Consider the following 13,757-nt stretch of genomic DNA (forward strand, 5'->3'; position numbering starts at 1 on the left):
TTTTTATTTTTTTTTGTATCCTTTTTTTTTTTTTTTGGGGTATTTTTTTTTTGTGACTCGATCGAGTATCCACCCATCCTCCCCCTCCCCCTCCCACCCATCCTCCCACACCCCCTCCCACCCATCCTCCCCCTCCCCCTCCCACCCATCCTCCCACACCCCCTCCCACCCATCCTCCCACACCCCCTCCCACCCATCCTCCCACACCCCCTCCCACCCATCCTCCCACACCCCCTCCCACATGCCCCCCCACACCCCCACATCCTCCCACACCCATCCCCCCAGACTGGGTGCCCCAAACCCTCTTGCTCCAGACTGGGTGAGTCACCCCCACCCCCCCCCCCCACACTCCCCCACCATGCCCATTCCCCCCCTGGACAGGGTGACCTTTCCCAGACTGTGCCAGTCTTTCCCAAATCCGGAATGTTTAAGGTGTCGATTTTCCCAGCTTTGGGAGTGTTTACAGGTGCCGATCTTTCCCAGGTTTGTGGATCTTTCACAGCCGAGGTGGGCACCCAGCAACACGTGAAGCTCCATCACGCCTACACCAACGTCATTGGATTGGGCGACTCGAGCACCTGGAAAGCCCCCTTCTTCCCACGGTATATCTATCTGTTCATCCTGCCACTGGCACTGCCAGTCATAACACCCATCGTGGCAATCGGTAAGACACGGGTCAATGCCATGGTTAATGTGTATAGAGAGAACCAGATGTGGTTTTGGCCGGGACTGTTGATGATTGACTCGCTGAGGGGATCCCACGGTGAGCGTAGTTTTGCAGGACACAATCTCAGTTGAGAGTCCTGAGTCAACCCAGTATCCGCACCGTGGGTCTCCCCAGGGTCCACACTCTGGGTCTCCCCAGGGTCCGCACTCTGGGTCTCCCCAGGGTCCGCACTCTGGGTCACCCCGGGTTCCGCACTCTGGGTCACCCCGATATCTGCACTCCAGGATCACCCTGGGGACTGCCCCCTGGGGTCTGCACCCCTGGGTTACCCTGGGGTTCAGACTCTGGGTCTCCCCCCGGGTCCACGCTCTGGGTCACCCCGACGTTCGCACTCCAGGGTCACCCTGAGGTGCTCACTCCAGGGTCACCCAGGGTCCACACTCTGGGTCACCCCGAGGTCCGTACTCCAGGGTCACCCTGAGGTCCGCACTCCGGGGTCACCCCGGGGTCTGCACTCACACACATTGTGTTTATAAGTCCTTTGATCCCAGTCGCCTCAGTGAAACTAAGGGGAACAAAGAGGAATAACAGGAAATAAAGAAAAACGGAGGGAGTTTCAGACTTTTTTTAGTGAGAGAAAAAATCCAATTATTAAAAAGTGAGACAAAGTGTGATTCTCGCCAGGAGGGCAAGTGGGTGGAGTTTATTCATGCCAGGAAGCTGGCCGCAGACTGCTAGAGGGCACTATTACGCATGTGCCCTAATCTCCCAGTGTGCTTCATCAAGAATATACAGTGTACTGGGAGAATGTCATTCCTCCACCCCTCCATGGACATCGCCTCCCCAGTTCCACAACACCCCCACCCCCTGGTCAATCGCCGCTCCCATTAGCACTCCCCCACCACCCTCCCCACCCATTAATCACAGTCCTGGTGATCCTTATGCAAAGTACACAGCCCCACACGCTGCTTCCCCTGCCCCTCACCTCTCCTTAGCCCCTCCTGTTAGGTCCCAATACTTTGCAGTGCCAGGGTTCCAGGCTGGTAGTGCCCTGCCACTGCCCCAAACCATCCGAGGGGTCTCATTGGCCTCTTGATCTTACCGGCTAGGCCCTCACGCCTGGTTCTTGTTGCTGGAGACCATGTGTGATCCTTGAGCAGTGAGAACCTCAGCCAGCGAGGGGGTAAGTACAGGAAAGCTGGAACGATTCCATCCTGAGCTCTCTAATAACATCAGATGAGGTTAAAAATATTTAACCTTCCTGGGTGTGAGGCTGGTCACATCGGCAGATCGGATTTTGCAAGCCCAAGCCAAATGGTGGGGGTTATATGTAGTGTGACATGATCCCAAAATCCCAGTTGAGACTGTCCTCATGCATGGGAGGTACCCTCGTAAGAACAGGATATGGTGCTCGACTCATAGATCGACAGTTCCGATGCGCCACAGCGAAAACCGCACCGATCTCCTCAGAAGACAAACACGGGACACAGCGGACAGGGTACCCTTCATCGTCCAGTACTTCCCCGGAGCGGAGAGGCTACGACATCTTCTCCGGAGTCTCCAACATATCATTGATGAAGACGAACATCTCGCCAGGGCCATCCCCACACCCCCACTTCTTGCCTTCAAACAACCGCACAACCTCAAACACACCATTGTCCGCAGCAAACTACCCAGCCTTCAGGAGAACAGTGACCACAACACCACACAACCCTGTCACAGCAACCTCTGCAAGACATGCTGGATCATCGACAAGTGCCATCATCTCACGTGAGAACACCATCCACCAGGTACACGGTAAATACTCTTGCAACTCGGCCAATGTTGTCTACCTGATACGTTGCAAGAAAGGATGTCCCGAAGCATGGTACATTGGGGAGACCATGCAGACACTATGACAACGGATGAATGAACATCGCTCGACAGTCACCAGGCAAGACTGTTCCCTTCCTGTCGGCGAACACTTCAGTGGTCACGGGCATTCAGCCTCTGATCTTCGGGTAAGCATTCTCCAAGGCGGCCTTCACGACACACGACAGCGCAGAGTCGCTGAACAGAGACTGATAGCCAAGTTCCACATACATGAGGACGGTCTCAACAGGGATCTTGGGTTCATGTCGCACTATCTGTAACCCCCATGACTTGCCTGGGTTTGTAAAATCTCACTTACTGTCCTGTCTGGAGACAATACACATCCCTTTAACCTGTGCTCAACCCTCTCTCCACTCACATTGTCTGTACCTGTAAAGACTTGATTAGCTGAAAAGACTACACATTCCAACTATTATCTTGTAATTGTGTCTGTGACGAGATATTCCCTCACCTGATGAAGGGCAGTGCTCTGAAAGCTTGTGATTCCAAATAAACCTGTTGGACATTAACAAGAGTGAGACCTCTCACTGCCCACCCCAGTCCACCCCAGCATCTCCACATTCTGACAAAATTAGAGGGATTTGCTTTCCAAATGATCTCACCAGCAGTGAAGCAACTGGAGATATCTTGGACAGGAATATAGTCAATATATTCACTCAATATATTCCAGTGTGTTCACTCTCTCCACATGCTGCTATCCAGTCTGTTCACAGGGGGTACTGGGGGGTAGTCAGAGGGGGATCGGGGAGTCAGAGGGGGATCGGGGAGTCAGAGGGGGATCGGGGAGTCAGGGGGGGATCGGGGAGTCAGAGGGGATCGGGGAGTCAGAGGGGGATCGGGGAGTCAGAGGGGGATCGGGGAGTCAGGGGGATCGGGGAGTCAGAGGGGGGATCGGGGAGTCAGAGGGAGATCGGGGAGTCAGAGGGAGATCGGGGAGTCAGAGGGAGATCGGGGAGTCAGAGGGGGATCGGGGAGTCAGGGGGGATCGGGAGGAGTCAGAGGGGGGATCGGGGAGTCAGAGGGGATCGGGGAGTCAGAGGGGGATCGGGGAGTCAGAGGGGGGATCGGGGAGTCAGAGGGGGATCGGGGAGTCAGAGGGGGGATCGGGGAGTCAGAGGGGGATCGGGGAGTCAGAGGGGGGATCGGGGAGTCAGAGGGGGATCGGGGAGTCAGAGGGGGATCGGGGAGTCAGAGGGGGGATCGGGGAGTCAGTGGGGGGATCGGAGAGTCAGAGGGGGGATCGGAGAGTCGGGGGGCTTTGGGAGTAAGAGGGGGGATTGGGGAGTCAGAGGGGGGATCGGGGAGTCAGAGGGGGGATCGGGGAGTCAGAGGGGGATCGGGGAGACAGAGGGGGGATCGGGGATTCAGAGGGGGGATCGGGGAGTCAGAGGGGGGATTGGGGAGTCAGAGGGGGGATCGGAGAGTCGGGGGGCTTTGGGGAGTAAGAGGGGGGATCGGGGAGTCAGTGGGGGGATCGGAGAGTCAGAGGGGGGATCGGAGAGTCGGGGGGCTTTGGGGAGTAAGAGGGGGGATTGGGGAGTCGGGGGGAATTGGGGAGTCAGAGGGGGATCGGAGAGTCAGAGGGGGGATCGGGGAGTCAGAGGGAGATCGGGGAGTCAGAGGGGGATCGGGGAGTCAGAGGGGAGATCGGGGAGTCAGAGGGGGATCGGGGAGTCAGAGGGAGATCGGGGAGTCAGAGGGGGGATCGGGGAGTCAGAGGGGAGATCGGGGAGTCAGAGGGGGGATCGGGGAGTCAGAGGGAGATCGGGGAGTCAGAGGGGGGATCGGGAGTCAGAGGGAGATCGGGGAGTCAGAGGGGGATCGGGGAGTCAGAGGGGGATCGGAGAGTCAGAGGGGGATCGGGGAGTCAGAGGGGGATCGGGGAGTCAGAGGGGGATCGGGGAGTCAGAGGGGAGATCGGGGAGTCAGAGGGGGATCGGGGAGTCAGAGGGGAGATCGGGAGTCAGAGGGGGATCGGGGAGTCAGAGGGGGGATCGGGGAGTCAGAGGGAGATCGGGAGTCAGAGGGGGATCGGGGAGTCAGAGGGAGATCGGGGAGTCAGAGGGGGATCGGGAGTCAGAGGGGAGATCGGGGAGTCAGAGGGGGAGATCGGGGAGTCAGAGGGGGATTGGGGAGTCAGAGGGGGGATCGGGGAGTCAGAGGGGGATCGGGGAGTCAGAGGGAGATCGGGGAGTCAGAGGGGGGATCGGGGAGTCAGAGGGGGGATCGGGAGTCAGAGGGGGGGGATCGGGAGTCAGAGGGGGGATCGGGAGTCAGAGGGGGATCGGGGAGTCAGAGGGGGATCGGGGAGTCAGAGGGGGGATCGGGGAGTCCAGAGGGGGGATCGGGGAGTCAGAGGGGGGATCGGGGAGTCAGAGGGGGGATCGGGGAGTCAGAGGGGGGATCGGGGAGTCAGAGGGGGGATCGGGGAGTCAGAGGGGGATCGGGGAGTCAGAGGGGGGATCGGGGAGTCAGAGGGGGATCGGAGAGTCAGAGGGGGGATCGGGGAGTCAGAGGGGGATCGGGGAGTCAGAGGGGGATCGGAGTGAGGGGGGATCGGGGAGTCAGAGGGGGGATCGGGGAGTCAGAGGGGGATCGGGGAGTCAGAGGGGAGATCGGGGAGTCAGAGGGAGATCGGGGAGTCAGAGGGGGGATCGGGGAGGTCAGAGGGGGATCGGGGAGTCAGAGGGGGGATCGGGGAGTCAGAGGGAGATCGGGGAGTCAGAGGGGGATCGGGGAGTCAGGGGGGGGATTGGGGAGTCGGGGGATGGGGAGTCCGGGGGGGGGATCGGAGAGTCGGGGGGGGGATCGGAGAGTCGGGGGGGGATTGGGGAGTAAGAGGGGGGATTGGGGAGTCCGGGGGGTGGGATCGGAGAGTCGGGGGGGGGGGGATCGGAGTGTCGGGGGGGATTGGGGAGTAAGAGGGGAGATTGGGGAGTCGGTGGGGGGATCGGAGAGTCGGGGGGGGATTGGGGAGTCGGGGAGGGGGATCGGGAGTCGGGGGGATTGGGGAGTCCGGGGGGGGGATTGGAGAGTCGGGGGGGGATCGGAGTGTCAGGGGGGATCGAGAGTCGGGGGGGATGGGGAGTAAGAGGGGGGATTGGGGAGTCAGGGAGGGGGATCGGAGAGTCGGGGGGGATTGGGGAGTAAGAGGGGGGATTGGGGAGTCAGGGAGGGGGATCGGAGAGTCGGGGGGGGAATCGGAGTGTCAGGGGGGATCGGAGAGTCGGGGGGGATGGGGAGTAAGAGGGGGATTGGGGAGTCAGGGAGGGGGATCGGAGAGTCGGGGGGGGGATCGGAGTGTCAGGGGGGATCGGAGAGTCGGGGGGGATTGGGGAGTAAGAGGGGGATTGGGGAGTCGGGGAGGGGGATCGGAGAGTCGGGGGGGATTGGGGAGTCGGGGGGGATCGGGGAGTCGGGGGGGATTGGGGAGTAAGAGGGGGGATTGGGGAGTCCGGGGGTGGGATCAGAGAGTCGGGGGGGGATCGGAGTGTCGGGGGGGATTGGGGAGCAAGAGGGGGGATTGGGGAGTCGGGGAGGGGGATCGGAGAGTCGGGGGGGGATCGGAGTGTCGGGGGGGGGATCGGAGTGTCGGGGGGGATTGGGGAGTAAGAGGGGAGATTGGGGAGTCGGTGGGGGGATCGGAGAGTCGGGGGGGGATTGGGGAGTCGGGGGGGATTGGGGAGTAAGAGGGGGGATTGGGGAGTCGGGGAGGTGGATCGGGGAGTCAGGGGGGATTGGGGAGTCCGGGGGGGGGGGATCGGAGAGTCGGGGGGGGATCGGAGTGTCAGGGGGGATCGGAGAGTCGGGGGGGATTGGGGAGTAAGAGGGGGGATTGGGGAGTCGGGGAGGGGGATCGGAGAGTCGGGGGGGATTGGAGAGTCGGGGGGGGATCGGAGAGTCGGGGGGGGATTGGGGAGTCGGGGGGGGGATTGGAGAGTCGGGGGGGATTGGGGAGTAAGAGGGGGGATTGGGAGTCGGGGAGGGGGATCGGAGAGTCGGGGGGGGATTGGGGAGTCGGGGGGGGGATTGGAGAGTCGGGGGGGGATTGGGGAGTCGGGGGGGGATTGGGGAGTCGGGGGGGTGGGCCAACAGATCAGCTGAAGCTGATGTGACGATTTTTTTGCAGGACTGATCCAGGATCTGCCGGTGAGGACCATAATCCGGACCCTGTCCACAATCAGCCTGGGGATTTGGCTGCACTGTTACCTTCTAATCCAGGTGTCTGGTTTCCGATCGCTGTTGTCGGCCTTTCTCTGCATGCTGCTGTACAAAGCCATTTACTCCATCCCATACATTCACGTCAATATATTCCAGGTAGGAGTTTGGGAGGAAATGTGTAATCGTCCTGTCCCGTGTAGACTCTCCAGATTCTGATTTATTATTGTCACATCTATTAACATACAGTGAAAAATATTGTTTATTGCGTGCTATACAGACAAAGCATACTGTTCACAGAGAAGGAAAGGAGAATGTAGTGTTACAGTCACAGCGAGGGTGTAGAGAAAGATCAACTTAATGCGAGGTAGGTCCATTCAAAAGTCTGACGGCAGCAGGGAAGAAGCTGTTCTTGAGTCGGTCGGTACGGGACCTCAGACTTTTATATCTTTTTCCCAAAGGAAGGAAGGTGGAAGACAGAATGTCCGGGATACGTGGGGGGTTCCTGAATTATGCTGGCTGTTTTTCCTGAGGCAATAGGAAGTGTAGACAGAGTCAGTGGATGGAGGAGAGTTAACTCTGCAGCTCCTCCAATCACTAACCCCCCCTCTTATCTTGAGGCTGTGCCCTCTAGTCCTGCTGTCCTTTCTGAGCGGGAAGAATCTCTCTACCTCTACCCTATCTATCCCCTTCCTTATCTTATACGTCTCTATAAGATCCCCCTCATCCTTCTAAACTCTAACGAGTACAGACCCAGATACCAGCCAGATATCACCCAGATACCACCCAGATACCACCTAGATATCATCCAGATACCAGCCAGATATCACCCAGATACCACCCAGATACCACCTAGATATCATCCAGATACCACCTAGATATCACCCAGATACCACCCAGATATCACCCAGATACCACCCAGATACCAGCCAGATATCACCCAGATACCACCCAGATATCACCCAGATACCACCCAGATATCACCCAGATACCACCCAGATACCACCCAGATCACCACCCAGATACCACCCAGATATCATCCAGATACCACCCAGATATCACCCAGATACCACCCAGATATCACCCAGATACCACCTAGATACCACCCAGATACCACCCAGATACCAGCCAGATACCACCCAGATACCACCCAGATACCACCAGAAATCACCCAGATACCACCCAGAAATCACCCAGATATCACCCAGAAATCACCCAGATACCACCCAGAAATCACCCAGATACCACCCAGAAATCACCCAGATATCACCCAGAAATCACCCAGATACCACCCAGAAATCACCCAGATACCACCCAGATATCACCCAGATACCACCCAGATACCACCCAGAAATCACCCAGATACCACCCAGACATCAACCCAGATATCACCCAGATACCGCCTGGTCACAGATTTGGGGCAGGGGATGGATTATTAAAGATTTTTTCAATGATTTTTTTTAAAGCATATCGGATTGGCAATGTTCTCTCCTACGAAGAAGCCAAAAGAGAATTTACCAGATGGCGTACGGTGTGTTGAACCTGCCGCGGAACATGCTGCTCGATTGGTCCTTTGGGCACTCACTAATCAACTGCCACGTGGAGCATCATCTCTTCCCCAAACTGTCTGATAACATGTGTCTGAAGGTACGGGCGTGAGGGGGCGAGGGTGAGGGAGTGAGAGAGTGAGGGGGCGAGGGTGAGGGAGTGAGAGAGTGAGGGGGCGAGGGTGAGGGAGTGAGAGAGTGAGGGGGTGAGGGTGAGGGAGTGAGAGGGTGAGGGGGTGAGGGTGAGGGAGTGAGAGAGTGAGGGGTGAGGGTGAGGAGTGAGGGGGCGAGGGTGAGGGAGTGAGAGAGTGAGGGGGCGAGGGTGAGGGAGTGAGAGAGTTGAGGGGGCGAGGGTGAGGGAGTGAGAGAGTGAGGGGGCGAGGGTGAGGGAGTGAGAGAGTGAGGGAGTGAGAGGGTGAGGGGGCGAGGGTGAGAGAGTGAGAGAGTGAGGGGGCGAGGGTGAGGGAGTGAGAGGGTGAGGGGGCGAGGGTGAGGGAGTGAGAGGGTGAGGGAGTGAGAGGGTGAGGGGGCGAGGGTGAGGGAGTGAGGGGGCGAGGGTGAGGGAGTGAGAGGGTGAGGGGGCGAGGGTGAGGGAGTGAGAGGGTGAGGGGGCGAGGGTGAGGGAGTGAGAGAGTGAGGGGGCCGAGGGTGAGGGAGTGAGAGGGTGAGGGGGCGAGGGTGAGGGGGTGAGAGGGTGAGGGAGTGAGAGGGTGAGGGGGCGAGGGTGAGGGAGTGAGGGGGCGAGGGTGAGGGAGTGAGAGGGTGAGGGGGCGAGGGTGAGGGAGTGAGAGGGTGAGGGGGCGAGGGTGAGGGAGTGAGAGAGTGAGGGGGCGAGGGTGAGGGAGTGAGAGGGTGAGGGGGCGAGGGTGAGGGAGTGAGAGGGTGAGGGGGCGAGGGTGAGGGAGTGAGAGAGTGAGGGGCGAGGGTGAGGGAGGGAGAGAGTGAGGGGGCGAGGGTGAGGGAGTGAGAGGGTGAGGGGGCGAGGGTGAGGGAGTGAGAGGGTGAGGGGGCGAGGGTGAGGGAGTGAGAGGGTGAGGGGGCGAGGGGGAGGGAGTGAGAGGGTGAGGGGTCGAGGGTGAGGCCGTGAGAGAGTGAGGGGGCGAGGGTGAGGGAGTGAGAGGGTGAGGGAGTGAGAGGGTGAGGGGCGAGGGTGAGGGAGTGAGAGAGTGAGGGGCCGAGGGTGAGGGAGTGAGAGAGTGAGGGGGCGAGGGTGAGGGAGTGAGGGGGCGAGGGTGAGGGAGTGAGGGGGCAAGGGTGAGGGTGAGGGAGTGAGAGAGTGAGGGGGCGAGGGTGAGGGAGTGAGGGGGCAAGGGTGAGGGTGAGGGAGTGAGAGAGTGAGGGGGCGAGGGTGAGGGAGTGAGGGGGCGAGGGTGAGGGAGTGAGGGGGCAAGGGCGAGGGTGAGGGAGTGAGGGGGCGAGGGTGAGGGGAGTGAGAGTGTGAGGGTGAGGGGTGGAGTGATGGGATGACGGGGTGAGGCTGAGGGGGGGTTAGGATGAGTGGGGGTGGGGGGGGTGAGGGGGGGTTAGGATGAGGGGGGTGGGGGGGGTGAGGGGGGGTTAGGATGAGGGGGGTGGGGGTGTGAGGGGGGGTTAGGATGAGTGGGGGTGGGGGGGGTGGGGGGGGTTAGGATGAGTGGGGGTGGGGGGGTGAGGGGGGGTTAGGATGAGTGGGGTGGGGGGGGTGGGGTTAGGATGAGTGGGGGTGGGGGGGTAAGGGGGGGTTAGGATGAGTGGGGGTGGGGGGGTGAGGGGGGGTTAGGATGAGTGGGGGTGGGGGGGTGAGGGGGGGTTAGGATGAGTGGGGGTGGGGGGGGAGGGGGGTTAGGATGAGAGGGGGTGGGGGGGTGGGGGGGGTGGGGGGGGGTTAGGATGAGTGGGGTGGGGGGGTGGGGGGGGGTTAGGATGAGTGGGGGTGGGGGGTGAGGGGGGGTTAGGATGAGTGGGGGTGGGGGGGTGGGGGGGGTAGGATGAGTGGGGGTGGGGTGAGGGGGGGGTTGGATGAGGGGGGTGGGGGGGTGAGGGGGGGTTAGGATGAGTAGGGGTGGGGGGGTTGAGGGTGGGTTAGGATGAGTGGGGGTGGGTTGATAGTCTCTGTGGACCTGTGGTGAAGTTATATTTCCCTGGGGAACGCTGACGGTGGATTTGGTGCTTGTGTCTTGTTAACAGGTGAAGCGATTGTGTCAAAATACTTCAAACAACACAACATCCCTTACAACGAGGACAGCTACCGATCGCGCCTTCGCCTGTTCATCGACAAGTACCAGGAGCTGATGGTGGATGCCCCGTTACTGACAGAGTTTGGGGATTCAGTGAGAGGAGTGGGGGGGGGTGGGGGAGCTGCTGATCCAGACTCACACTGAGCCCAATCCCTCACCCCCAACCCTGGCAGCACTGTCTGGAAAGCAGCTGGACACTGGTTCCACGGGGAGTTATGGAAACATTCAATGGCGTAACAGATTAACGAGATAATTGTTCAGTGTGAGTTACACAATTGTTTTAAAGGGAATTGTACAATTGTTTAATAGGAATAACATCGCTGTTTAAAGGGGATTGAACTCACCCAACTTATCCTCCTGATATCCCACTTCCAAAAACCTGAATAAACCTGAACCCCCCAATAACTCGCTGTGACGCCCCCTGACTGGTCAAAATTTTGATGTGGGTATGCCGGCGTTGGACTGGCGTAAACACAGTAAAAAGTCTGACAACACCAGGTTTTAGTCCAACCTTGTGAGTATATTATCAAATAAATAGGTTGGACTAAAACCTGGTGTTGTCAGACTTTTTACTGTGGTCAAAATTTTGCCAACACTTAGCCAGAATTCCCTGTTTGGGGAAGGCTCAGAGGTGGCACAGTCCGGGAATATCCCACCTCCGGAGTCAAACTACCAGCCGGTGCTCCAGTTCGGGAGTGCTGCGCTGTCAGAGGTGCCGTCTTTCTGACGCGATGTCCGGACAGATGCGTTGGGAAACCATCAGCGGCGTTACTCGCCAGATCTTGGCCGATGTTTATCACCGTCGCCATCCCTGAGCAGCCAGTTCGCCCGATCACCCTGCTGTTTCTGGGATCTTGCTGTGCACTAAGAGGTTGCTACTTCCCTGCATTCTAACGGTGACTGGACTTCCCAAGTTGTTTCGGTGTCTTTAATGCTCCTTGGGACATCCTGAGGAGGAGAAGGGTGCTGTAGAAATGCAGGAGGTAAGGAGCAGGGGGGGGGGGGTTGGGGGAATGGGGTTGAACCCTGACAGTCGAGTAGAGAGTGTGCACTGGTCTGGACTGGCCAGCTTTGGTTAAATGGCATTGCGTGCATTTTGTGTTGACTGTTCCCCAGGCAGTTGCACAATGGAGTAATGTCAGCCAGGAGGGAGTGTGTGTGTCCACAGTGCAGTCCACCCAGTCGCAGGACTGTTACTGGGGACCATGTCTCTGCTTCCATTCGGCTCCTGACCCACACACACACACAGGTGGTGTTCAGGCTGCAGGTACCAGCGTTACCAAGAGCTGCTGTGATAATAATCCAAACCTCTGATAAGTTGATCAGACAGAAGTAGAAAAGAGGGGAATAATTTTCCATAAACTATTGCTTCTGGCAATCTGTCAGTCTGCTGTTTACTGTCAGCGAGATTCCATGGAGCATGTTTACACAGTGACAGCAGCTGAATGGTGTTGACCCCTCACCAGCTGGATCCGGGGAAGATTCGACACTGAGATCAGCAATCGGTGCAATCTCCAACTCATCGGACTCAGATAACACTGAGCAAGATCCTTCAGAACCAGCACAGTGAGAGTGATTCAGTCTGTAATGATTCCTGACATTAGTGACCCTGATTACATTCCCACTCTCTCCCCCAGTCACTCTGTTACTCCCATTCTCTCAGTCACTCCCTCCACTATTCCCATTCTCCCAGTCACTCTCTCCATCATTCCCATTCTCCCAGTCACTCTCTCCATCATTCCCATTCTCCCAGTCACTCTCTCCGTTATTCCCATTCTCCCAGTCACTCTCTCCATCATTCCCATTCTCTCAGTCACTCTCTCCACTATTCCCATTCTCTCAGTCACTCTCTCCGTTATTCCCATTCTCCCAGTCACTCTCTCCATCATTCCCATTCTCCCAGTCACTCTCTCCATCATTCCCATTCTCCCAGTCACTCTCTCCGTTATTCCCATTCTCCCAGTCACTCTCTCCATCATTCCCATTCTCCCAGTCACTCTCTCCGTTATTCCCATTCTCTCAGTCACTCCCTCCGTTATTCCCATTCTCTCAGTCACTCTCTCCGTTATTCCCATTCTCTCAGTCACTCTCTCCATTATTCCCATTCTCTCAGTCACTCTCTCCACTATTCCCATTCTCTCAGTCACTCTCTCCACTATTCCCATTCTCTCAGTCACTCTCTCCATTATTCCCATTCTCTCAGTCACTCTCTCCGTTATTCCCATTCTCTCAGTCACTCTCTCCATCATTCCCATTCTCTCAGTCATTCTCTCCACTATTCCCATTCTCCCAGTCACTCTCTCCGTTATTCCCATTCTCTCAGTCACTCTCTCCGTTATTCCCATTCTCTCAGTCACTCTCTCCGTTATTCCCATTCTCTCAGTCATTCTCTCCACTATTCCCATTCTCCCAGTCACTCTCTCCGTTATTCCCATTCTCTCAGTCACTCTCTCCGTTATTCCCATTCTCCCAGTCACTCTCTCCGTTATTCCCATTCTCTCAGTCACTCTCTCCATTATTCCCATTCTCTCAGTCACTCTCTCCGTTATTCCCATTCTCTCAGTCACTCTCTCCGTTATTCCCATTCTCTCAGTCACTCTCTCCACTATTCCCATTCTCTCAGTCACTCTCTCCGTTATTCCCATTCTCTCAGTCACTCTCTCCATCATTCCCATTCTCTCAGTCACTCTCTCCACTATTCCCATTCTCTCAGCCACTCTCTCCACTATTCCCATTCTCCCAGTCACTCTCTCCGTTATTCCCATTCTCTCAGTCACTCTCTCCACTATTCCCATTCTCTCAGTCACTCTCTCCATTATTCCCATTCTCTCAGTCACTCTCTCCATCATTCCCATTCTCTCAGTCACTCTCTCCACTATTCCCATTCTCTCAGCCACTCTCTCCACTATTCCCATTCTCCCAGTCACTCTCTCCGTTATTCCCATTCTCTCAGTCACTCTCTCCACTATTCCCATTCTCTCAGTCACTCTCTCCATTATTCCCATTCTCTCAGTCACTCTCTCCATCATTCCCATTCTCCCAGTCACTCTCTCCACTATTCCCATTCTCTCAGTCACTCTCTCCGTTATTCCCATTCTCCCAGTCACTCTCTCCATTATTCCCATTCTCTCAGTCACTCTCTCCACTATTCCCATTCTCTCAGTCACTCTCTCCATTATTCCCATTCTCTCAGTCACTCTCTCCACTATTCCCATTCTCTCAGTCACTCTCTCCATCATTCCCATTCTCTCAGTCACTCTCTCCATCATTCCCATTCTCCCAGTCACTCTCTCCGTT

At 57.5% G+C, this 13,757-nt stretch overlaps 1 protein-coding gene across 1 annotated transcript; it reads left to right on the plus strand.

Annotated features, from left to right (window-relative positions):
* Positions 1-421: 421 nt before the first annotated feature.
* On the plus strand, positions 422-10,553 carry fads6 (fatty acid desaturase 6; the record flags this gene model as incomplete). Its single annotated transcript, XM_080185078.1, is given in 5 exon segments — positions 422-664; positions 6,669-6,856; positions 8,164-8,202; positions 8,204-8,366; positions 10,417-10,553. Coding segments are annotated over 5 exon segments (768 nt in total), but the record flags the coding sequence as incomplete, so codon positions are not given.
* Between the last annotated feature and the right edge of the window lie 3,204 nt (positions 10,554-13,757).

The sequence above is a fragment of the Carcharhinus amblyrhynchos genome, unplaced genomic scaffold (assembly GCF_965287045.1).
Source record: "Carcharhinus amblyrhynchos unplaced genomic scaffold, sCarAmb.v2.hapA chromosome_1199, whole genome shotgun sequence".
Taxonomy (NCBI): domain Eukaryota; kingdom Metazoa; phylum Chordata; class Chondrichthyes; order Carcharhiniformes; family Carcharhinidae; genus Carcharhinus; species Carcharhinus amblyrhynchos.